Source organism: Brassica napus, chromosome A5 (genome assembly GCF_020379485.1).
Source record: "Brassica napus cultivar Da-Ae chromosome A5, Da-Ae, whole genome shotgun sequence".
NCBI classification, from domain to species: domain Eukaryota; kingdom Viridiplantae; phylum Streptophyta; class Magnoliopsida; order Brassicales; family Brassicaceae; genus Brassica; species Brassica napus.
In genome coordinates, this window is record NC_063438.1 from 24,455,065 (window position 1) to 24,479,718 (window position 24,654).

At 33.1% G+C, this 24,654-nt stretch overlaps 4 protein-coding genes, 1 long non-coding RNA gene and 1 other non-coding gene across 6 annotated transcripts; 2 read left to right on the forward strand and 4 right to left on the reverse strand.

The window, feature by feature from the left end:
- The first annotated feature begins 375 nt into the window (after positions 1–375).
- LOC125609067 lies at positions 376–1,577 on the forward strand. Its single transcript, XR_007339569.1, has 2 exons — positions 376–840; positions 1,488–1,577. It is a non-coding gene; the product is annotated as an uncharacterized LOC125609067 (long non-coding RNA).
- A 1,134-nt stretch (positions 1,578–2,711) lies between these two features.
- LOC106345394 (transcription repressor MYB5) lies at positions 2,712–5,167 on the reverse strand. The gene is made up of 2 exons (XM_013784591.3): positions 3,849–5,167; positions 2,712–3,329 (listed from the first exon to the last, which is right to left on the reverse strand). The coding sequence occupies exons 1-2, from the start codon at positions 4,163–4,165 to the stop codon at positions 2,879–2,881; spliced, it is 768 nt and encodes a 255-aa protein (XP_013640045.1). The 5' UTR covers positions 4,166–5,167; the 3' UTR covers positions 2,712–2,878.
- Positions 5,168–7,152: 1,985 nt separating this feature from the next.
- On the forward strand, positions 7,153–10,358 carry LOC125609068 (MAP3K epsilon protein kinase 1-like). The gene is made up of 2 exons (XM_048779886.1): positions 7,153–9,830; positions 9,910–10,358. The coding sequence occupies exons 1-2, from the start codon at positions 9,349–9,351 to the stop codon at positions 9,974–9,976; spliced, it is 549 nt and encodes a 182-aa protein (XP_048635843.1). The 5' UTR covers positions 7,153–9,348; the 3' UTR covers positions 9,977–10,358.
- A 2,777-nt stretch (positions 10,359–13,135) lies between these two features.
- On the reverse strand, positions 13,136–13,223 carry LOC125609706. The gene has a single exon (XR_007339855.1). It is a non-coding gene; the product is annotated as a small nucleolar RNA U30 (small nucleolar RNA).
- Positions 13,224–14,711: 1,488 nt separating this feature from the next.
- LOC106452286 (arabinogalactan protein 12) lies at positions 14,712–15,177 on the reverse strand. Its single transcript, XM_013894357.3, has one exon. It carries the CDS (start codon positions 15,078–15,080, stop codon positions 14,895–14,897), a length of 186 nt encoding a protein of 61 aa, XP_013749811.1. The 5' UTR covers positions 15,081–15,177; the 3' UTR covers positions 14,712–14,894.
- Positions 15,178–19,038: 3,861 nt separating this feature from the next.
- On the reverse strand, positions 19,039–21,415 carry LOC106452284. Its single transcript, XM_013894355.3, has 7 exons — positions 21,035–21,415; positions 20,699–20,785; positions 20,341–20,601; positions 20,097–20,261; positions 19,955–20,008; positions 19,646–19,792; positions 19,039–19,578 (listed from the first exon to the last, which is right to left on the reverse strand). The coding sequence occupies exons 1-7, from the start codon at positions 21,206–21,208 to the stop codon at positions 19,201–19,203; spliced, it is 1,266 nt and encodes a 421-aa protein (XP_013749809.3). The 5' UTR covers positions 21,209–21,415; the 3' UTR covers positions 19,039–19,200.
- Between the last annotated feature and the right edge of the window lie 3,239 nt (positions 21,416–24,654).

A 24,654-nucleotide genomic window follows, 5' to 3' on the forward strand; every position in this document is an offset into this window, starting at 1 on the left:
TTAGTTATTTTTAATGTGACTAGTAATTATTAAAATTATTCTATTATTTTATATAGAGAAATTAATTTATATCATTAATTATTATTATTTATAAACTATATAAATTTATTTTACAGATATTAAACACAAATAAGTTATATCACATTATTGTTTAAATTATAGCTAATGTACCAAAAATTGTATGATTATTTATCTTTATGAAAATATTAATTATTAATTAATTAAATGTTGTAATTTCTATCCAAAAAAAAATCAAAATTCGTTTTTCCTTTTAAAAGCTCACAAAAGTTGGTTTTTGGTTTTTCTTCACAAATTGGTTAAACTTTTCAAAAACTAGTTTTCCTAAATTTTAGGGAATCTATTTATCAGAAATCTTGATTGGTAAATCAAATGGTTTCTACAAAAACTAAAAACTAAAACTTGATTGGATGAAAAATGGTTTTTGCAAAAACAAAAACCAAAAACTAAATCAAAAACCACAAACAATCAACCTCTGAAAGAGACAAGTACCTATCTTCTACAACGGCGACTGATGAAGATTGTTAGTTGCTACCTAACAGGTTTTATAACCTTTATGATTGCTTTATCTCCCAAATAATAAGATCAAGCTTTCGGTTGGAAACACAAACAACAGACCAAATCTACCGGTCAATTCAGCTTTACATAGTTATTACAAATCTTCAACATATCCATCGATATAACATCTATTCAGAGGGAGAGAGAGGGGCATTAAAAATGTTCTTAATCAAAAACAAAAACAAGGAAAGACATTGAACATCAATGTTCAGAAAAGTGTAGCATGTGTGTTTGAGTTTTTGCAACTGTTTCCAGTTCATATCGGTAAGCTTCATTCTTCGGCCATTTTGTTCATTATTTTGGTTATTGACGTATATAATTGCGTGTGTTAGATGTGTATATGCATCGCTATGTATGTATTCTATGTCTTTAATTATCAGTTACAGTGTTCTAATTCGTTGGAATATTGTTTCTTTTGATTGTTTTAGTCACAAGTTACACACTTTCTTGACGATTTTTCCTTTAACCTTAGTACAACGATAGATCTTATCAAGTATCCACCATCCAGATTATTAATGAGATATCCAACTATAAATTAAAATTTCTTAAAAGACATCTTCTGAGTTATATTCCATAAGACGATCATTTTATTTTATTTGTCTATATATGGTTGTGCCAAAGAATTTCAGTTATACATTTATTTAATTTTGCTGCTGTGATGTGAACCGAAGGGTCAAAGAGACTGTTCGGTCCGAGCAGAATACGCGCATGCAAAGAAATTCGTTTAAAGTCAACGTATGTAAACGTCTTTCAATCTAACGGCTCTTATTTGAAACGATTAATTCTCGGCATTATTAAACCTATATTATAGTCTTAAGACTTTTAATATAGGTTTTTAATTAAGCACACTGATTGTTTGGCCCCATCATTGCTGTAATTAACAACGTTAGTTTCTTGGAGTTTTTGTGTAGCATAAATGTGGAGCTTAATGTGAAACACCCATGGTGTTATTTTCGTTTAACGGGAGAACGCACATGCCAATCACTAGCGATTATGATGAAGTAAGTAAACACAATACTGTGTCAAACGGTGGATCTGTACGCATGCATATACATTAGGCATGGGTAGTCAAGTCCAGTCGGTTCTTTTGAGTATCGAATTTTCCAGATCTTGAAATTATGTCCATCTGGGTATTACAAAATTTTGGATAGTATCCTCCTGGATCTGGATAAGTTTGATTCTGATGTATAAAAACTTAAATATAATTGAATAGCCAATGTATCTAAACCCAAACTAACCATATTACCGATAGAATTCGAGTAGTTTGTATTCAAACTATCCAAATGTATCTAAAACTTATTAAAAATACTCATTAAACATGGGGTTTTGTTTAGGTATTTTTTATCCAAACTATTTTATTTATCTGAAAATATTCAAAAGTATTAAAATAGTTAATATATTTAATTTATCATTTAAATTATTAAAATAATTACAAGTATAGTTATAACTAATATTTTTTAGTTATATATACCGATTCTTGATATAGTAATTTAAGACCCATTTGGTTATATACCCTAGGTTCAATTGGGTTATAGACCCTGATTTCGGGGTTTGTTCTTCGGATCCAGATATTTTGCCGAGACGATTATACATTATAGACTTATAGTAAGTTAATACATTAATCGACACTGTTCTAGATACATTATGGAAAATATTTATGTGAAGCTTAAAGTACTTCAGAAACTTTGAGTATTCAACTAATTATACAACCCATATATATACACTGATTACATGCTTGTACATACTTGTGATAATGCTTGAAAAACAGGATGACGAAAAAATACTATTGGGAAGGTTTGAGTTTTGATTATAATTTAGAATTACACGGAAATGGAGTTTTGCCTTTAGTATGTAAACATTTCCCGAATAGTAGGGCTAGTAGCTTTTTATATACACATTACAGATGGACTGCAATTTTTTGATGGAAATTAAACAAATAAATATCTCGCACTATAGTGTAAGACATTTTGTAGTTTGTACTTAGTTAAGAATTAAACACGGATCCCATTTCACTTCCACTACAAAATTATACTCACTAAGACGATGATGTAATATATATGTAGACTAATTAACAAGACTGTCTGTAAGAACCTTAAAGAAGCTTTATCACTAAACAAGAGAGAAATATACACATATATATAAACGCAATGGATTATGTTATCAATTACACACATGAGGTATTTTGTAATCACACAGATAACCACAAACCAACTTAGCACACATCACCAACCTCTTAAATAACATGAGCACACTTCTCATGGAACCATGATAGTATTTATAAACGACATCACGATTCATCAAACTATAGATCTTCTGGTCTCTGGTCATGTCCTAAGCTCGACGAGGTTCCAACAATCTCATCGATAAAATCATGTGTCTGCAACGGATGGGATAATATTGGAATATTGCTATCAAAAGGATCATCATTTATAACCGAGTTCAGAAACGAAGAGAACTTGTCATCGTAACAGAAACCAAAGTCCTCATCACCAAAGACGCTGACACTGATCTTGCCAGCTCCACTTCCCCTCCTAACGGTGGTATCATCAGTGTGAGAACTAGAATTAGGCTCTAGAAGATTTTGTCCACCTGAAACTTCTTCTCTAGGTTTATGGGTGTTGTTTGCATCAAGAGGCTTGTGGGTTTGAGGATCAATGCCCTGGCTTAAGAGTTTCTTACGAAGATGAGTGTTCCAATAGTTCTTGATCTCATTATCAGTCCTTCCCGGTATCCTCCCGGCGATCAGGGACCACCTTATAACACACAGTATATAAAAGTTATAAGCATGACTATAAACTCACAACGATATGATTGCTTACTAGCTAATCCCATATAACAAGCGTATATATAGCTCCTTTTTGTTACATTTTTTTTCATACAAACAATATGAAAAACAACTCAATCACTAGAACTATTAGCCCTCTAGAACCAGAAAAAGTAGAATTATCCTTCCATAAATACAATAACAAGAATCTGAAAAATAGATTTAATTATTTTGTTAAAAACTCAATCAACAATCATAAGACTACATGTCTATAGTGATAAAATGACCCAAGTAAAATGTGATAGACGAATGAAATATATCGATGTTTATGTAGAAGAATCAAACCCTAATTAACAAAAAAAAGCACCACTAAGTTTATGCGTACACAATTACGTACATATACATAGAAACTATGATCGTTTATGTCATGTAATTAAAATACGAATAACTTAATTAAATTTTGTAGTAATCTGAATAATTATTGTAGAAAACATATATATGTTCGCACTTGTTACCAATGAGGCGATGAAGGCGGAGGATGAGATCTTCCTCGTCGGGAGCGATACCACCGCGTTTTACAGACGGCCGGAGATAATTCATCCACCGTAGACGGCAGCTTTTTCCACATCGGAGTAAGCCAGCTCTTTTAGGAAGCGATCTCCACCTTCCTTCACCTTCTTTCTTGATGAAGCTCACAAGAATCTTGTCCTCTTCCACCGTCCATGGTCCTCTCTTCATCCCCATCTTCGTGCAACACGGGGTCGTCATTTTCTTAGCTACCGATCTCTCCCCGCTAGATGACGTCATGTCCACCGTCTTCAACATAGTTCAATCTTTTAGCTAGGGTTTGGTGATCTCTCTGAGTTCCTCAATTTGTTAGCTTTTTCTCAATATATACTCTCTCTCTCTCTTCCTTATAAGTCTTACGATATTGCCAATGAACCTAACTATTTTTTTGGCTCACTCTCTAGTCTTGGTGTTTGGTGATTACGCGTTTGTAGACTCAATTTTCTTTTGTATACTTTTCTTTTCTTTCATCTTTTAGAGTTAGTACTACTACGCAAGTATGCATAATGGTTTCGCCAAAGCATATAATAACCCTTAGCAAAATGAGTAATCTAGTAACAACATGTCACATGTATAGAGGTGAAGACATATATGTCACTCACTATTATTGACAGTATATATGTAAGCCTTCACATTCAAGTTAATGAGAAACAGAATTTATAGCAGTTTTAATAGTCTGTAAATCCACAAACATCCAAATCGAAGTTCAAGTTACCAAATAGTTCATACGTCATGGACCATGACTCATGGTTGATGGTTGAACACGTTTTGGTCCTTATACATTTCCAAGAAAACTGGAAATACAAACGAATTTACGTTTCCGACCACCGTGAGACAGAGGCGGGTTAGATCTTTCTTAATTACTCTTACTTTTGTAGTATTAAAGACCACATTACCTTTTTGTCAAATTGAAGATCACATTATATATTATAAGAACATAATTTGAGTGGGCTATAACATCCGCATATCCTCCTTAACTACATGGAAATCAAAAACTATGCTGAAAAGTGTTAAAACGTGTTGATAATACGTTCATTAATGAATACTAACCACCTTAATTAATAATTTTAAAGCAATTAATTAACAATGACAGAAAAAAAAAGAAACAATTTTCATTTAATATTTGAACCGACTTTTTTTAAAACGATGAAAATTTCATTAACTTGGACAAAAATGCCAAATGTCTTAACAGATAAGAAAATAAATAGTAGGGTGAATTCGTCAATTAGAAAGAAAAGATAAAGGGGTCTTATAAAAAAACAACAGTAGTCAATATCCAACTAAAAGAACCTACTTGAGTCATATGCAGCCAAAGCTTAGTCGCCTTTTCCAGTTGATCAACCGTGTTAAAACTTAAAAGTAACTTGAAAACATTGTTAGCTTCATTTTGTTCAGGATATTTCCACTGCCTTTCCTTTTTTTTCTAGATACTGGAGTGCACCAATCGTTTATCTACTGATCCAAATTGCTTGGAGAATCTTCAGCGTGCAGATGCAATCAAACATTTGATCCCCAACCTTGTGCTCAAGGATGGGAATCTTTTTTATCAGATTAGTGCACTATCCAATCTGTGCAAGATAAACAAGAGGAGGCAATAACAAGCGGCTGAAAACGGAATCATACCACACATGATGATTTTCATCATGTCGGACTCTTCTCTAAAACAATATGCATTGCCACTCCTATGCGATATGGCTCATGCGTCTCGGAACTCGGGAGAGCAGTTAAGAACCCACGGCGGTCTGGACATGTACCTGAGTTTTCTAGATGATAAATATTGGTCAGTGATAGCCTTGGGTTCGATTGCTGTTTGCTTGGCGCAAGACAATGACAACAGCCATAAGGTGGAGCAGGTGTTGCTTGAGAACAAGACAATTCAGAAATTATTTAACTTCTTCCAGAGTTGTCCGGAGAGACACTTTGTGCACATACTCGAGCCGTTCTTGAAGATCATTACGTATGTATCTCTCCTCTTTATAATAAGATTATCTATCATTCAAAAATGAACTTATACAAGTCAAGCTCTTGAATGCAGGAAATCATCACTAGCTGTCAATGGATTGAGACCACCAAGATGCTATTGCTTAGACTCAATCTTCTGAAACTAATCAAGATTTTTATAAGTCATATATTATCCAAGTTCTTGTTTGTCTTTTTTTCTTCTAAATCATGGGTGTTAAGTGACCTCTCTGCTCAAAGCACTTCACATCAATACAGTTTTGTGAGTCTATTTTTCTCTCTAAAACATGGACCATTCTGAAACGGATAGAGCACATGTTAAAATTAAAATATAATCAATGGAATTAAGATGGAGACATAGCCGGTCTTTAACATAACACTAAATATTTATCGCGGTTTCTAAAATTTAAATGGCTAATATGTATAAGATTATTTGGCTTTAAATTTGATGCAAATATATCTATTAACTATTTAACTTGCACTATTTAATTATTTATACTCTATGAATTTCAGGACAATCCTGGATGTTGATTAAGGCTATCGCCCTTTTTTATAGATTTTTGTTTTGGTCAAAATGTTCTTCAGATACAAAATCTGCTGAGCGAGGAATTACAAAATAAAGATAGAGTTAATTATAAGAGAGAGGTGAGGTGTCTAATATCTTGAAGAATACCTGTAGTCTTTTTCAAAAAGGTCCCTGAACACAGGGCTGCACCAAAGACACTAGAGTCTGACAATACTGTAAAAACAAAACTAAGGGAAGTAGCTTCGATCGCTTGCAGGCCGAGCGTTTCTGTCCAATCGCTACATAGACACAATACATTGTCTCAATTTTATCGGGAAATGAGAATACTTAACTTGAATATATAACCTGCCATGGAAACCGGCTTGAGAGCTTTACTGACGGCTAGCGCTTCTGCTGTAAGTGCAGATTCAACAACCGGACGAGCCGCAGAACCTCTAATCTGGGTGGCAGCAAGGTGATTCTCTAAAAACCAACCTATACCAGCATTTTCAAAAAAAAAATTATATTAAAATTATTTAACATAAATTACATATTACGAAAAGTTTTATACATTTTTAATATGGGCAGTTCTCACAAATAGACTTTTTTAAGTTTTTGTCACAAAAATAGCCATTAAGAAAATAAATAACCAAAATAGCCTTTTTTATTTTGAAAATTTTAATTTTAATTTTTTATTTTTTAAAATTTAAAACTATATCCCCAAAACTCCCCCCTTAAAATATATATTTTTATCTTTTAATAAAACTTATTTTGGTTATTTTCTTCGTTAAAGACTATTTTTGGACAAAAACTTAAAAAATATTATCTTAGGGAATTTTTCTTTTAATATTGTTGGTTTAATTTTATCTTATTTTATAAAATATGAATGAATAAACCAAAAATGTTTCTCTCCACTCTCTACCTTAAAATATACCATCTAAAGGCTAAATGGCTTTATTTATAACTTTAAAGCACAAAATTTGCTTTAGAAACATAATTTAAATAAAAAACAGCAACATCAAATGAAGCAGCAAATAGGAATGTATTTATACAAAAGAAAACATGAATTGCTTGAAATTAAGTCTTATGTGAAAGATATCCCACCAAAACACAATAGTATCGCCTTTCATGAAATATTTTCCTTGGAGTACCATATTCCATCCATGAAATTTGAAATCATTATCTCCATCTTTTCTTATGATATGAGTAGTTGTAATCTTAGTATCATAATCAAAAACATCAAGAAGAATTGGCTCGTTGTTTTGTATCAATCCTGTGACATCCTTTCTAGGAAGATATATAAATATGTTTGCTTCAAGTAACTCTTTCGACATCGTTATCGTATTACTTAAACCTATCTCTGATTATGTCAACGTTATGAAGATGTTCCTTTCGCTTTTTGGGTCGAACGGTGCATCTGGATATAGATCAGTACCTGCCATGAGTTAGCACACAAAGATATATGACTATTAGACTAAATGATATACAATATTTGTGTTGTAAATCATAGTGTGTTATTAAGGATATATATATAATAACAACAAGTTGTATTGCATTGTTGATTGTAATGAAGACATTGTATTTATTAGAAAGATATGATTTTTGTTTCCATTGATATCCTCAGATTCTTGCACTAGTAAGTGCATGTGTTATATTTTAGGCATGATAAGATTAATTAATTGTTGGATATTACATGATATTATAAAATTTGGAATCTTTTACTATTTTTAAACTAATATTTGTTAAAGTTCTGACATATACTAATTAATATATAATAAAAATGTAGAAAGTTATCTTAACAATATCAAAGCTATTTATTTTATTTTTTTGCCAAGCTATTTATATATCTACACATATTATCACTCAAATTGTCAACTTTCTCCAGCTTTCTTCAACGTTGGCTTTTCTATATGTTGAACATGTGCCCTTTATATTAGTTATTCATCTCCTAGTGAATATTTCAATAATTAATAAATAAAAATTTAAAAACTTTCTCATAATTTAAAAATATTATTAATGGTAAATAATCTACCAAGGAATCTCTTATTTATTTGATTAAGATTTTTAGTAACACAAAACAAAACCAAAATTTAATTTTTGTAATTCAATTTCCGGGGTTTGAAGCCTCTTAACTAAAACAATCAACTGAAGAAAAAAAAAGAACTAGCGTTTCAATATATCTATATTGACCAATTAGAATATGAATTGAATACAACAAAATTGGGAGAGGATATGCTCATTACATGAACAATATGGGAATGAAAGTCTCATACATAATTGATAAATGATTGGAATACGTGAGTATGAGAGCAAATTGAATCGAAAGATTCATGTTTGGTTTGGGAAGGGATCATAGAACTTTTTTTACTGAATAATCTACTTTCATTAAATGATTTATTAGATAACCGAAAGCAGAGGAATAAAATTTGGTGTCAATCAAGTGGAAGAAGTTTGCATAGTATTCTTAAAATATATAAAAAAGATTTTTAATCAATTTATCACCAATTAGTTTGAAGTTTGATGTTTTTAGTTATATATATATTGGTTTTAGGTTTGACATTTTTTAATCTACTTAGTATAGTTAATATATAATTTATTCATGTTCGAGAAATGAGGTTGCTAAGATCCTTCCATCAGCCAAGCAAAATTAGTTCGAACAAAAAGGCAAAATGACTTAACAGATATAAGGAAATAAACAGTGGGGTGAATTCGTCAAGAAAGAAAAGATAAAGGTCCTATAAGAAAATAACAGTAGTCAATATCCAACTAAAAGAACCTACTTGAGTCATGTGCAGCCAAAGCTTAGTCGCCTTTTCCAGATGTTCAACCGTGTTAAAACTTAAAAGTAACTTGAAAACATTGTTAAGCTTCATTTTGTTCAGGATACTTACACTTCCTTTCCTTTTTTTCTAGATACTGGAGTTCACCAATCATTTATCCACTGATCCAAATTGTTTGGAGAATTATCAGCGTGCAGATGCAATCAAATATTTTGATCCCTAACCTGGTGCTTAAGGATGGGAATCTTGTTTATCAGATCCATCACGAGGTGCTTAGTGCACTATTCAATCTGTGCAAGATAAACAAGAGGAGGCAAGAACAAGCGGCTGAGAACGGAATCATACCACACCTGATTATTTTCATCATGTCGGACTCTCCTCAAAAAAAATATGCATTGCCACTCCTATGCGGTATGGCTCATGCGTCTCGGAACTCAGGAGAGCAGTTAAGATCCCACGGCGGTCTGGACATGTACCTGAATTTTATAGATGATGAGTATTGGTTAGTGATAGCCTTGGATTCGATTTTTGTTTGCTTGGCGCAAGACAATGACAACAACCATAAGGTGGAGCAGGCGTTGCTTGAGAACGATGCAATTCAGAAATTAGTTAACTTCTTCCAGAACTGCCCGGAGAGATACTTTGTGCACATACTCGAGCCGTTCTTGAAGATCATTACGTATGTAACTCTCCTCTTTATAATAAAGATTATCTACCATTCCAAAATGATTTTTTACAAGTCAAGTTCTTGAATGCAGGAAATCATCACTAGCTATCAATGTATTGAGACCACCAAGATGCTATTGCTTAGACTCAATCTTCTGAAGCTAATCAACTTCACTGACGGCTAGCGCTTCTGCTGTAACCGGACGAGCCGCAAAACCTCTGATCTCGGTGGTAGCAAGGTGATCCTCTAAAAACCAACCAAAACCAGCATTTTCAAAAGACAAAATTATTTAACATAAATTACATATTATGAAGAGTTTTATACATTTTTAATATTGTTGGTTCGGTTTTATCTTGTTTTTTTTAAAATAAGAATGAATAAACCAAAAATATTTCTCTCCCACTCTCTACCTTAAAATATATCATCTTAAGGCTAAATGGCTTTTATTTATAACTTTAAAGCACAAAATTTGCTTTAGAAACATAATTTAAATAAAAAACAGCAACATCAAATGAAGCACCAAATAGGAATGTATTTATACAAAAGAAAACATGAATTGCTTGAAATTAAGTCTTATGTGAAAGATATCCCACCAAAACACAATAGTATCGCCTTTCCTGAAATGTTTTCCTTGGAGTACCATATTCCATCCATGAAATTTGAAATCATTATCTCCATCTTTTCTTATGATATGAGTAGTTGTAATCTTAGTATCATAATCAAAAACATCCAGAAGAATTGGCTCGTTGTTTTGTATCAATCCTGTGACATCCTTTCTAGGAAGATATATAAATATGTTTGCTTCAAGTAACTCTTTCGACATCGTTATCGTATTACTTAAACCTATCTCTGATTCTGTCAACGTTATGAAGATGTTCCTTTCGCTTTTTGGGTCGAACGGTGCATCTGGATATAGATCAGTACCTGCCATGAGTTAGCACACAAAGATATATGACTATTGGACTAAATAATATACAATATTTGTGCTGTAAATCATAGTGTGTTATTAAGGATATATATATAATAACAACAAGTTGTATTGTATTGTTGATTGTAATGAAGACATTGTATTATTAGAAAGATATGATTTTTGTTTCCATTGATATCCTCAGATTCTTGCACTAGTAAGTGGATGTGTTATATTTTAGGCATGATAAGATTAATTAATTGTTGGATGTTTCATGAAATTATAACATTTGGAATCTTTTACTATTTTTAAACTAATATTTGTTAAAGTTCTGACATATACTGATTAATATATAATAAAAATGCAGAAAGTTATCTTAAGAATATCAAAGCTATTTATATTTTTTTTTGCCAAGCTATATATATATCTACACATATTATCACTAAAACTGTCAACTTTCTCCAGCTTTCTTCGACGTTGGCTTCTACATGTTGAACTTGTGCCCTTTATATTAGTTATTCATCTCCTAGTGAATATTTCAATAATTAATAAATAAAAATTTAAAAACTTTCTCATAATTTAAAAACATTATTAATGGTAAATAATCTACTAAAGAATCTCTTATTTATTTGATTAAGATTTTTAGTAACACAAAACAAAACCAAAGTTTAATTTTTGTAATTCAATTTCCGAGGTTTGAAGTCTCCTAACTAAGACAATCAACTTAAGAAAAAAAGGAACTAGCGTTTCAATATATCTATATTGACCAATTAGAATATGAATTGAATACAAAAAAATTGGGAGATGATAGGCTCATTACATGAAAAATATGAGAATGAAAGTCTCATACATAATTGATAAATGATTGAAATACGTGAGCATGAGAGCAAAATGAATCCAAAGATTCATGTTTGGTTCGAGAAAGGATGCAATCAAACATTTGATCCAAATTTGCTTGGAGAATCTTCAGCGTGCAGATGTCGGACTCTCCTCTAAAACAATATGCATTGCCACTCCTATGCGATATGGCTCATGTGTCTCGGAACTCAGGAGAGCAGTTAAGAGCTCACGGCGGTCTGGACATGTACCTGAGTTTTCTAGATGATGAGTATTGGTTATTGATAGCATTGGATTCGATTTTTGTTTGCTTGGCGCAAGACAATGACAACAACCATAAGGTGGAGCAGGCGTTGCTTGAGAACGAGGCAATTCAGAAATTAGTTAACTTCTTCCAGAGTTGCCCGGAGAAACACTTTGTGCACATACTCGAGCCGTTCTTGAAGATCATTACGTATGTAACTCTCCTCTTTATAATAAAGATTATCTATCATTCAAAAATGATCTTATACAAGTCAAGTTCTTGAATGCAGGAAATCATCACTAGTTGTCAATGGATTGAGACCACCAAAATGCTATTGGTTAGACTCAATCTTCTTAAACTAGTCAAAGTTTTTATAAGTCATATATTATCCAAGTTCTTGCTACCCTAGAGACTGTACCTTTACTCCCAATTTTAATAGTAGAATTCACCAAAAGTGTATTTTTCTTTTTGTGTAACTTAACCAAAAGTGTATCTTCGTATTTTAAATTTATTAAATGCTTTCACTGATGTTGGTTCTGATTATGATTGAAAAAAGACAATTCGTAATTGTTAGCTTGTAATATATTCATTCAAGCTAGTACTTTCTTGTAAGATTTTTTCGGTGATATGCATGTTGGTTACATATTCTTCTAGGTATGCGCGTAGAGAACTACTATGAAACACAAAAGTAGGCCATCCGTATCCACTTTGTGTCAAGAGTCTACATCTACACGCTCCACTGATACAGAGTCATTCAAGACCCAACCGAAATCACTAACTGGCCCATCATCAATGGCACTTGTACTTTAGTAATTGTAAGCACTTTCATTAAGTTAATTGCTTGATATAGATTCCAAACCGTGCAATTGGCACTTTCATTAATATCAAGCACTATCTTTAGTTTTTAGAGTTACAAGTCCCGTTGAAAATCATACAATATCTTTAGTTATATAGTCATGCTTGCAGTTGGGTTTTGGTTCAAGAACTCGCAGGCTTAAATGCTTTTATGTGACAAGTTCACTATGGAGATATCAGCTAAAAATACAGCAAGAATAAATGTTCAAAAAAAAAATGTGAACCTATAACATTGGAGCGTATCTCTATAGTCAACAAATAACAGAGATTACTCAAGCAGATAGGATCTTTATTATACGCACAAATAAAATCCTCAAAACCACACTTTTAGAATGAATCTAAAAAAGCTTTGAAGAAGAACTATGTGCGATCCCCGATTCAAGATTTAATCTAAATTTTCTGGAAAACAAAGAAAAGAAAAACTGTGGAATGTGCAAAATCAAGAACAATGAAAAAACTTTAAAACCAAAAGGTGCTCAGGATTTGAATGAATGGTTGGGAAGTATTTCTCCTCAAGAAAAATTTCAGATTAACGAGATTACATAAACCCATCATCACTGCACCAACTTTGATAGTTAAAACAAAACATTCAAGAAAACATACTGAATCTAAGGAAGATGAAAACGCAGCTCTTATGTAGGGTTTGTAGATGTTAACGTTATTTATAGGTGTCGAGTTAGGTTTCCACGCGTTTACTCGATGTAATGGGCCTTTTGCCTTCGTTTGGGCCCAATATTCTGTGTTAGTGAGCGTGAGGCCTAGTGTCTATCGCTGCTCCAAAAAAAATAACTAGACAAGATTTTCTTTAAGACATCACATAACTAGCAATCTTGGGATGAATACATGTACGATTGGGACATCAAACATAAGTTGTAATTTGTAGATTACATTTGTATCCATGTTAACGTGGGACTGAAACTCGGCAAACACACAATTAAACTAAGAAAAGCAGAACTGTACCTTTAGATGATTACTGAAATCAAAGTTCATTTGCGTTTGCAAATGCACTGAAACAATTGAGGATTATAATTTTTGTTTTTATCTAGAGACAAAGATATCTGTTATACAAATTGTAACGAAAGAAAAAAAAAAACAAAAAGTGAGCAAATAATTGAGACCTAGATAGCTATAGCTGCTCCTAATTTCTTATGTGGTAAGTTATATTCAGCCAATCATAACAAAAGTTATATTCAGCCAATCATAACAAAAGTTGTATTCATATTTAGCTTTTGCTTAATAGGATTGGTTTCCTTCCATCAACATTCTAGTGTGTCATCATCCACTCTTCCTTTCACTAGCAGGCCGTAAAGATGAATACGGATAAAATAAACTTATGAATATAGAGAACATTCTGGAAAGAAGGGGCAAACAAAAGCAAAATATTATTAATCAAACCAAAAATAGTGGCGTCCACTTCCAAAAGCTTTACAGGGCATTCCTCGAAGCCACAAGCATGAACTTAGAAAAAAAAACTAAAAGTATGGTCCCATTGCTTCTGTGCATCTCACATGGCTTAACATGCTAGTGTCTGATACCTTCCCATACTCCGAATATAAACCTCTTGTTTATTCTATACACTTAATTGGTAGTTTGTGTTACTGTTAGGTTGGTCTGAAACTTAGCTAGTGTAAAATTAATCTGATAGGTCTTTGACACAAATTAGGATGCATTTCAACTTTTAGCTAGTTATATGAAAATCAGTATTGACTAGTTTATTTTTGTACGATTTACATTTACTCCCATTTTTGAGTTTAATTTCAAAGTTTGATGCATTTAAGGTTGCAAGGAGATTTCTCTCATTGTTGCCACCGTTGGAGTTTACTTTTTTTTGTTATATTCTGTTTTGAAAACACTAGAATATTATTGGGTAAACTCCGAGGCCATAACATGATATTCTGATGATAACAACGATGATAGTAACCACACATTTCAACGGTACCACAAGCATCCATAGTTTTACGGCTCATATCGCATCATTGATCATACCATTTGAGATGTGAGGTCGGTTACTATTATCATCTGTGCGGACTTTATGAATCCCATAAGCATATACGGTAGTAATAATTATGAAACATATAACCCAAACAATCTCATGCAATTACATCAAAACCCATAATATATAGTAGTCCAAATATTAGAAGCAATAACAAAAGAACTCATACGATAGAAATAAACAGAAGTAAAGGTAAAACAAAGTATCAAACCTAACTCTATATGGTATGTAGAGATCGGTTTAGAAGAGAAACCCAGATGCCAAAGCAACAACAGATGCAAACAATGCCGGGACGAACATAGTGGCATCAGAAGTAGGACTTGGAGCTGGAGACTCTGTCGTCTGAGCCGCCGCCTTTCCTACGGCTGAGAAAGCCACAATAGCCACCATCAACACCACCATAAGCTTCATCTTCATTGACTCCATCTCTCCTTTTTGTACTTTGAAGAAACTTAGTCAATAGATTGTTTCTGAGGTTTTGTTTTTGGTACGTGGATGAAGTTGTGGTGGGTGGCCTTGTGGTTTTGAAAGAGTATTTATAAGCCAAATGTGGGTATGTTGATTTCTAGAGACGGCTCTATGAAATAGTTTATTACATATTTTACGTAACTTTTTAGTAAAGGAAAAGGTATCTGAATTACAGCAATAAATATATCAGCTCTATAGAGGAAAAAACAATACGTACTCGTCTACAATCGATGTATGAAAGAAATATTTCAATTATATTTACATCAGTTTCTGTAAATAATCCTAACTAGTTTTCATAAAGATTGTTGATAGCTCTTTGAATTGTAGCTCCCAGTGAATTAAATATACATCTCAATAAGCACTTAGCATATAAATATTTTGAAAATAATATTTTTGATATGTAAATGTGAATGTAAATTATACTATTCGTAAATAAGAAAGAAACAAAAACAGGTTGTCCAAAGATTTTGAACAGCTGGCAGAAATTGGCTGTCGCTTGGCCCAAACTATGTTGTTGTCTTTCTCAACCACTCTGTTCTTTCTTTACAACCTCACCACTCGTTCATTATTAAAGTTTCATATTCTGTTCTTTCTTTAGATACCTTCGTGTGGATGGATGATTTATCTAGAGGTTTTAGATTCTAGAAGATGTCTTTGACATTCATCTTGATTGAAATTAGATTTTTCATAATATGGTCAATATAATTAACAGATTACAGATGGTAAACTCTACAAACGTTCGAAAAATATCTACTGCATTTTCCATTTTTAGTCATTACTTTAATCAGTCTATGACATTTCATATTCATTGTATCGAGCTTCAGGTTATAATATATGTATGGTCTCCACGTTTAACAATTGGCTTGTTCTAATAAAAAGAGAAGTTTAATTAAGACTGCGTATCCTTATTTTGACTCATTATTCGTGAATCTGAAGATAGCGTGTGAAGTGGGTATCTAGATTAAGATGAAATTCAAGATCTTAAAAAATTGGGAGTTAACTTAATTAGTTATAACATTTTTTGTGAATTTTGTAATTTCTGACAGAACTTAACTCTTAAGGTGATTGCGTAACTAAATAACTTAAACTAAATGATAATGCTTTTCCCAACGTTCACATTTTCATATCATACCAAACTATGAAAATGACCAACCACCCTCTTTCTCAAGGACACCAGTTTAATTTCTTCTAATGTCGGCCATTAATTTTTTTAAATCATACTTAATGTACAGTTTTATACTATTTGTTTTCACTATACAATAAAGGAATAAAACTAGCCGGAAAGCTTTTTTTTTTGGACAACTAATAGCCGGAAAGCTTGAACACCGAACATGCATTATTGTAAGCATGTGGTTTCACTACAATGTGGCCCCAACTTATGAAACTAATTGTTGTTTTCTCCTCAGTTCCCAAACAATATGAGTTGTTCTTTTTTCATTTTGCATAACAAAACCTATACAAATAATACTCATGAAATCTATATAGTTATTTTTTTTGTGAAAGGGCATATCTATATAGATGTATACTTCATACATTTCATGAATATTGGTTTTCTAGTTTTCATTAATGAAAAAGATCTTCTATATATATATATATATATATATATATACACTTCATATTAATCAAAGTCAATAAACATATATATACTTGGATTAGTCTTTGGGAAGCAAACAATCCAAGCTATATCAATCAAAAATTAACTACCATAGAAAATAAATCGTTAGAAAAGTCAGTTATTAAATACTCCATAGTTGACATATGCTTTATATATAATTCCACAAACAATTAGGCTTTTTTGAAATCCTTTTCATTCGGTTAAAGTTTCAAATGTAAACCTTTAGCGACCAATGCTTAGATTGACAACAATGGTTTCGTTCACTTTTACTTTGAAAATGGAACGTTATGTTGGTGGAGTTTGAATTCAATTGCTTTTTTCAGCTCTCGTGTTTATACAACCTATTTACAGTTTCTTGTTTGAAATCTTCACATATTTGCTATTTATTTCCATGCATGTTTACGTTACGGTTTTTTTTACAAAGGCTGAAATAAGAACCCACAGTAATTAAAGTAAGTAACTAGCTCGTAAATAATCTTGATACTTAGCTGAACTAGCTCGTAATTTCAATCACAAACTACTAAGCATAAACTTAACGGCAAACCTTAAACTTTACGGAAGATTAAACTAAAAGATTTTGCGCAGCGTGGCTATCGTAGCTCATAATGTGCAAAAGTGAACTCTGCGTACGTAAGTTTGCTTCCTCTTTGTGGTGTAACCGTTAAAAATTAGCACCGTCTGCCACTTGAACCGTCGCAATAGAGTAGTTGAAAATTGAAATAACACATAGTTTTATTGCTGCAAGAAAACAGAAAACTGTAAACTACTACCATGATGGCGTGTGTGGACTCAAAACCGCCACTTTGATACACTGACTCATAAGATTAATTGTTGTGGTCGATGTATGTAGCTACATTGATCTTGAAATATCCATCAGTCAACGCATGCACATAAAAAATCGGCACGCAAGTGAAAAGTATTGTTAACTCATCCACAGTAGTGAGCCACCTCTAAAAAGATCCATCGTCTTATACTCTTAGTGCTTTAGCTAGGTAAAATCCACAACCATATTAGCAAAAAGGTAACATTCCAGTGACATTTCTTTCTGCATTGGGTTTTCCAGAGAAATGTTATGCGTCTGACTGATGCAGAGCATCTTCAACGATCTCGTCTCGATGATCCTCATCGTGATTTCTATAGTTTCAATATTTTGTATAAACTCACAAGATCATTAAGAATAATTCAGCTCTTATTAGCTTAAGAAAACTCTCTCAAAAACTTAAACTCTCACAAGATGGTCTCTTAATCTCTAAACCATGAGTTATGCCACACATTGGCATCTCCTTATATAGGAATATCAACTTCCTAATCTCATTAGTTTAACTTATTTAGATAACTCCTAAGTCCTAAACAATCATATTTCCTATTTCTTTCACATTCCAAACACTACAAGAAAACATGACCTTAACGATTACAATATTAGTAGCTATTTGGTCGTAAACTTACAATCAATTTACTTCTAATATCGATGTTTATTAGTCGTAAGCTAACGACCACCTTACATCGACAATAGATGTTCATTGGTCATAAATCTGACCAACTTTATTTATTTATTTTCGAATTTTATATTTATTTACGAATTTTATATAGTAATTAAAATCAAATGTTTAAATTTAGTTTGATTTAATTTTCTAAAATTTGATAAAATGAAAAGAAAATATCTAACATCCGTAAACATAATAATATCCATAATATAAAACATTCAAAATACAAATTAATTAAAACCGAAAAAAACTAAGAATTGAGATTTATTTCGTTGTAAAAGTCGGACCTATGCTCATCTGCATGTTGCTCTAAATCCGCCTGCTCTTCCGAAGTGGGTTCGGGGATAAAGGTCGGACGTAGAGTCTGCCTCCTAGAGGCAAGAGCTGGGTTTATGTTTGGGTTTGACTTTATCATCAGATCGAACATGTTTGCCATAACCGTAAATTTGTCCCTGTGGTCTTCAAGCTTACTTTCAGCAATTTCCTTATATTACATGTTGGGCTTGGCTTTTATTATCTTTGTTAAAACGTGCATCGTTAGGTTAGGGTTTCATTAGTATCTTTTATATAAGTTGTAATCTATCTCAATTGTAAAATGATTGATTATTGAATATAGAAAAAACCCTAGAACTTTCAGTTCTTCGAACGGCCATTCCTATTGGAATCAACGATCTTCAAGCTTACCAAGCTTGACGTGCACCATTTAGAAAATACAAGTGAGAGAGACGATGTCATATTACATTAAGCCACACTTTCATTCCCCCCCCATCTACTTACATGGAGAGTGCTTCTACAAACACTTTAATACAAAGTTAAAAATCAGACAAACATCAAAAACTTCCCATCACCTAAGGATAGCTTACACAATACATCACTAACTGAGTTTTTTTTCACTACAACTTAATACTACACAAGGAGGGTGAAATATTACAAAGACTGAAAGAAACATAAAGCTGATTACACACTATGCACGCCACCGTTATGGACAATTCTTGTTCTTACCGGGACCACCATAGTAAAAGAAATGTCCCCAATCATCATTACTTCCCGTCTGAACATCATAACAGTTAGATTTCTCCGTGAACGTCCCCATTCTCTTCGGTGCTTTAAGGTTATTAGAACTATCAACCACTTGAATATTCCTAAAGTAACTCGCTTTGCTGAAACCTTCTTCTGGAAAGTGCCCACTTCCCATTTGCGTCCAAGTATGGTGGCCACCTGACTGCGAGTTCACAACCTCTCCTCCCCATTCGATCATGGAAGCACTCTCTGTAAGGTAAGAGAAGAGAAACGATGGCCAGTACCCTAAAACATACCCGTTACCGAACTGCATCCACCAATGTCCCTCCTTTGGATCCTGAAACAAGTTAAGTTTCAGTTTTTGTTTTTGAGCATAAGAGGTTTGAGGTGTGACATATAAGTACCTTCCAGATTAGGATACTGATATCATACTGAGAGTTACGGTATCCAGAGACTGGTGAGATGCTTGCTCCCATTGCTATATCACTATTGATTTGGATGAAGCCTGAGCAAAGAAGATTGTAGCATCCAGTAGCTTGATAGGCATCACTCTGTAAGATAAAAATGATACAAACATCATTGTATATTATTGTAAACAGAGTTCTAAAATGCGGTTCTAAACAATAATCTCCTATCAAGCGTCTAACGATTTTTTGAACATTTTGATCATACATAATTTAATTCAGTGGGAGTTTAAAAAAAAAAAATCTTACAGTCCAGTAAGTGAAGAGTCTTGTATTGTTGTCTCCATACAGATCAGGGCTCACCTGCGTTACAATTCCAAAACACATAATCAGGCAAAGAAGTGAACACAAGTCATCTTTGAATATCTAAGTTATGACGAAAGTCTCTTACCTGCCAACCAGCTTCAATGCTGTTAAGATCTTGTCCAAAAGAACCACCCAAAAGCCATATCTGTGACAAGCTGAACTCGTTTGCGTGCTGTATCTTTGGCTCCCACACATTCAAAGTGGCCTTAGCTCCATAGTACTTATCTCCTTCCACATAAGCTATGGCATGCTATTCCATGGAAACAAGAAAATTAGCCTCAGGAGAACAAACAAAGCTATACAAAACAAATGATTACTACAACTCTCACCTGATGACCATTTTGGTTGATGAGATCAGGTTCAGCAGATTTAGGGATAGGAACGGTTCTATGTTTCTTCTTGCCGTATCTTTTAACAGAACTTGCTCTCAGCACATCATCCTCTTTTGTCCTCCTCATCGGAATGGTTCCTTCGGAACATTTACCGTACCGATGCCATAACTGAGGGATGTGAGTTTCTTTCTTCTCCTTTGGCTTTGCGGATGCTTTGTTGTCATCAAAGAGTCCTTCAGGGTGGTAACTAGGCCTCATCTGAACACAACAAGTAACCCAAAAAAAAATCAGCACTAGAAGAAAACATCCAAAGAAAGAAAGAACAAACTCATTAGTAGACTTTTAATCTCTGAACCTGAATCTTGTGGTCTTTGAGGAAAGGGTGGTCGAAAGCTGGCTGCTTTGTGATAGGAACACAGTCTATTATATCTCCATCTGGACTCTGTTTTAACCACAACAAAGAAAAAAAGTTGAAAAAAAAACTTAAATCAAACATAGTAAAGTTCACACTAATACTCTCTATGTCACTCTCTAGTGTGGTTTAGCCACATAATGAGAAAATAATTGATTATTGTGGTCATTAGCATTACATAAAGTTACTCAAATCATCATTCAGCAGAAGAGAGAAAGCAGGAATCTTTCATTTTGCAATCAAACACAGACTAGTAAGGAAAAGAGTCGTTTTTGGAACCTGAATGGTCTTAACAGCAGGTTTGTTAAGCCTATTCAAGTGCTTCTTCACTTCAAGCTTCTGCTTTGAAGCGCCATACCTCGCTGCGCAAGATAGCGACACCGTCCCCAACAGCCATAAACACACTAAGAAACTTCTGTTCAACTTCACAAGGCTAAAATGCACCGCTGCCATGTCGCAAAATAGCCCAGAAACTTCCACACACACACTAAGAAGATGTTCAAACAAGACAATGATAAATTGTTCTGTCCGTGGGAAAGGTGTGTCTGGTTTTCTCCTTGTCGCTAAAATCCAACCACAGTTGCAAAAATCTTAACTTTGTTAAACTCCGCTTTGAGTGAGAGAGTGAAAAGTGGAAGCTCTCTCTCTCTTCCCCACTTCACTTTTTCTCTTCCCATGGGTCCCATCTAATATTTTTAATTAATTGTCATCGTTAGCTGTCATTATCTTTCTTTGAGATTTTAATTGCGACGAATAAAATATATAATCGGTAGTTATTTTCCCGCCTCCCTATACGGTGATTAGCGACGTATTATTAAAGCTTTTTTCTTTTGAAATATTGATTTATTAGTTATAGTTAATTTGGAGTCACAGCTAGTGAACTCCACGTCTGCAAGCAAGCCTAGTAGCATCGCATGAGTATCCGTGCAAGTTCCCACGTGCGAAAATTGCATCGTCCGCCGTACACGTGTTATCCACCATTGAAGAAGAAGAGGGGTGGAATGAGATTAGTTGGGATGGAATAGAATAGAACCAATGAAACCTCTTGAAGAACATAAGACCATGCTCTCTTTCTACAAAAATATCCTCTCTATTGAAGGGTAAACCGTACATGGTTTAGGAGAAAGATTGTTAGAGCTGGTAGGTTTAACTAAACCGAAATGACATTCTTGGTCGAATCAATACAGTTAAACTATAAGAAACTGTACATACAGTGGGCAAAGTAATTAATTTAAGCAATCACGTTAACTGAACAAAACGCCATTAGGAAGCCACCCAGAACATCTATTTTCCATTTTACAACTGTACATAAATCACCACATACATGAAAGTGATACCATACATAATAACACAAATGTCCATGATAAGTCTGGTTAGATCAAACTCTATGTCTCATTCACATATAGGTTTATATTTGAGGACTACATACGGTCAAGATTTATAGTCCGGAATTTTCGGTAAAGCTAAAGGCTACCCAAACATGTATAATCCATAAAAGGCACAACGTTGTGGGAGAATTATGATGAAAGTAGGAGAAAAGCACGTAAAAAGATTTTCATAATAGTGACATGACGTTCATGACTCGTGACTATACGATAAGGAGGTGGAGCCCCAAGCTTTTCTTATGGCATCCTCTTTGTTTATATATTCTTGTTTAATGGCACCCCATTATTGTGTTCATAATGCGAATCTTTTCAAATTGCTTAAGATTATATTTTTCACGTAAAAATCTTTCAAACGATGCATAGATCCAACGATCTCTATTCCCTACCATGATAGTATGTCATAAAACGAATCGTGTGAATGAGTAATTGTGTATGCATTTTGTCAAAAAAAAAAAGTGTACATTTTGTCTTCGGTGCAGCATATTGATACATGTGACTTTTTCACTTTATTATTATTTTCGGTTGAATGAATCATTAGTAAGAGAAGAGCCTCGAATCTAAAGTTCGACTTGTTCCTATATGTAATGGAAAATGCCATGCAATGTAATTATGGTAACAACGGAACACGTCCAAACTAATAATGAGCGAAAACGATAACTTATATATTTAAGAACATAAAAATTATTTATGCGGATACGTAACCATGAATAAAAATTTGCTACCTACATCCAAAGAGTCCACCATCGAGGAGGCCTAGTTAAGCTCAGCCCATATAAATGAACTAAGAAAATCAATCAGCAGATTCAGAGAAGAGCCAGATCTTTGCTCATATAAGAGGGAACAAAAACATATTCAGCAAGTCTATTAGACATGAAGCAGTTGCTTGGAGAATGATATTTGCTCTGATTTAATCTGAGTTTTCTTGGTGTCTTACCATGCTTAATTTTGTTTTATTTCTTCGTAATGATTTGAGATGCAACCGATTCAACAAAGTATTAATCAGAAAGTCAAAACAAAACAAGCTAAGATGGTATGGTAACTCTAAATCACTATAGAGAGAGGAGTACCAAATTAAAGACTCGGAAACTAAAAAAAAAGTAAAGGTCAGCTTGTGTAGTTGTTATGAGTGCGAGCAGTGGTAATAGCCATGATCAAAATCCAAGGTAGATGATGATCAACATAACTATTAGGACGATCAAAACCAAGCATTACTTATCACCATCATCATCATCATCGTCGTCCTCATCATCATCAGAAGAAGATAAAGTCTCGTAAGAATCAGGTATGGACAAACACAGAAATTCCCATAGACAGCGAACGAGATGATCATACGGGAAGCAATAAGCCATCTCAAGAAGCTGTCGAGTATTCAACATCTCCGACGAGGGAACCCTACTCAACTGCTGCCACGTGTTGGTGGAAACATCAGCCACCGCCACTATCGCCGCGCTGCTGAACACCATAGCCAACAAAAGAATCTCCTCTTTCTTTATTCAATTTGCTTACGAACTCAACTCTCGGTGTCGGTGGTAGTGGTTTTGACTTTTGGTGCTCGACTTTGTTTTGATATTGCAGTTTTATGATATTGATTACTTTTATATTTCCTCAATTATGGAGAGTTAAGCCGTTGAGTGGTCTTTTACAAAAAAGAATAGGAATAGCAAAAAGAAAAAAATATACACACTTGTTCCTAAAGATATGGTCCTAAATTACAATATTTAGCTACTTAATTTATATAAACTGTCCAAATTAAATACTAGGAGATATTGGTTCGACACTAGTTGTAAAAATTTTAATTTAGAATTTAATCTGTACAATTTTTTTTGATGTAGCTGTAGAAATTAAACGAGAAGAAAAGAAAAAAAATTATTCTTACAACAATATTTTGTTGCTTTAAAAAAAGTTTTTAAGGTCATTTTTTTCTTCAAAAAATTGGCTTTAACTTCAAAAACTATATAAACATGATTGCTAAAACAGTAAAACCTAACCAATCACCCTCATTGTTGTAATGAAACATAACCATAAACTTTCTAATATATAAGTGAAATATTTGACTATCTCGTAAAAAAAATATTTGACTACAAAATATGTAATATATTTGGTATGAAAAAGAGTATTTGTAGTTTTTTTTTCACAAGTGAAAATAAGATTTAAATCTATAAATAAAACTGATACTTATATACAGTAGAACCTCTATAAATTAATACTCGATAAATTAATAATCTCTATAAATTAATAAATTTTTTCAGTCCCAACTTGGGCCAGTGTAAAATATGACACAAATCGATAAAATAATAACATAATAATATTTTTAAAACTTCCATGTAAATATATAGTCCCACTAAAATCATAAATTAATAATCTATCTATATATAATTTTATATAGTACAAAATAAACATTATATTATTCATTTTATATTCACAATGAAAATATTTTTGTTTTTCTTAACATTTTAATATATTTTGATAATATTTAGTAAAATTATATTGAAAACTATTTGGGGAATTGCCGCT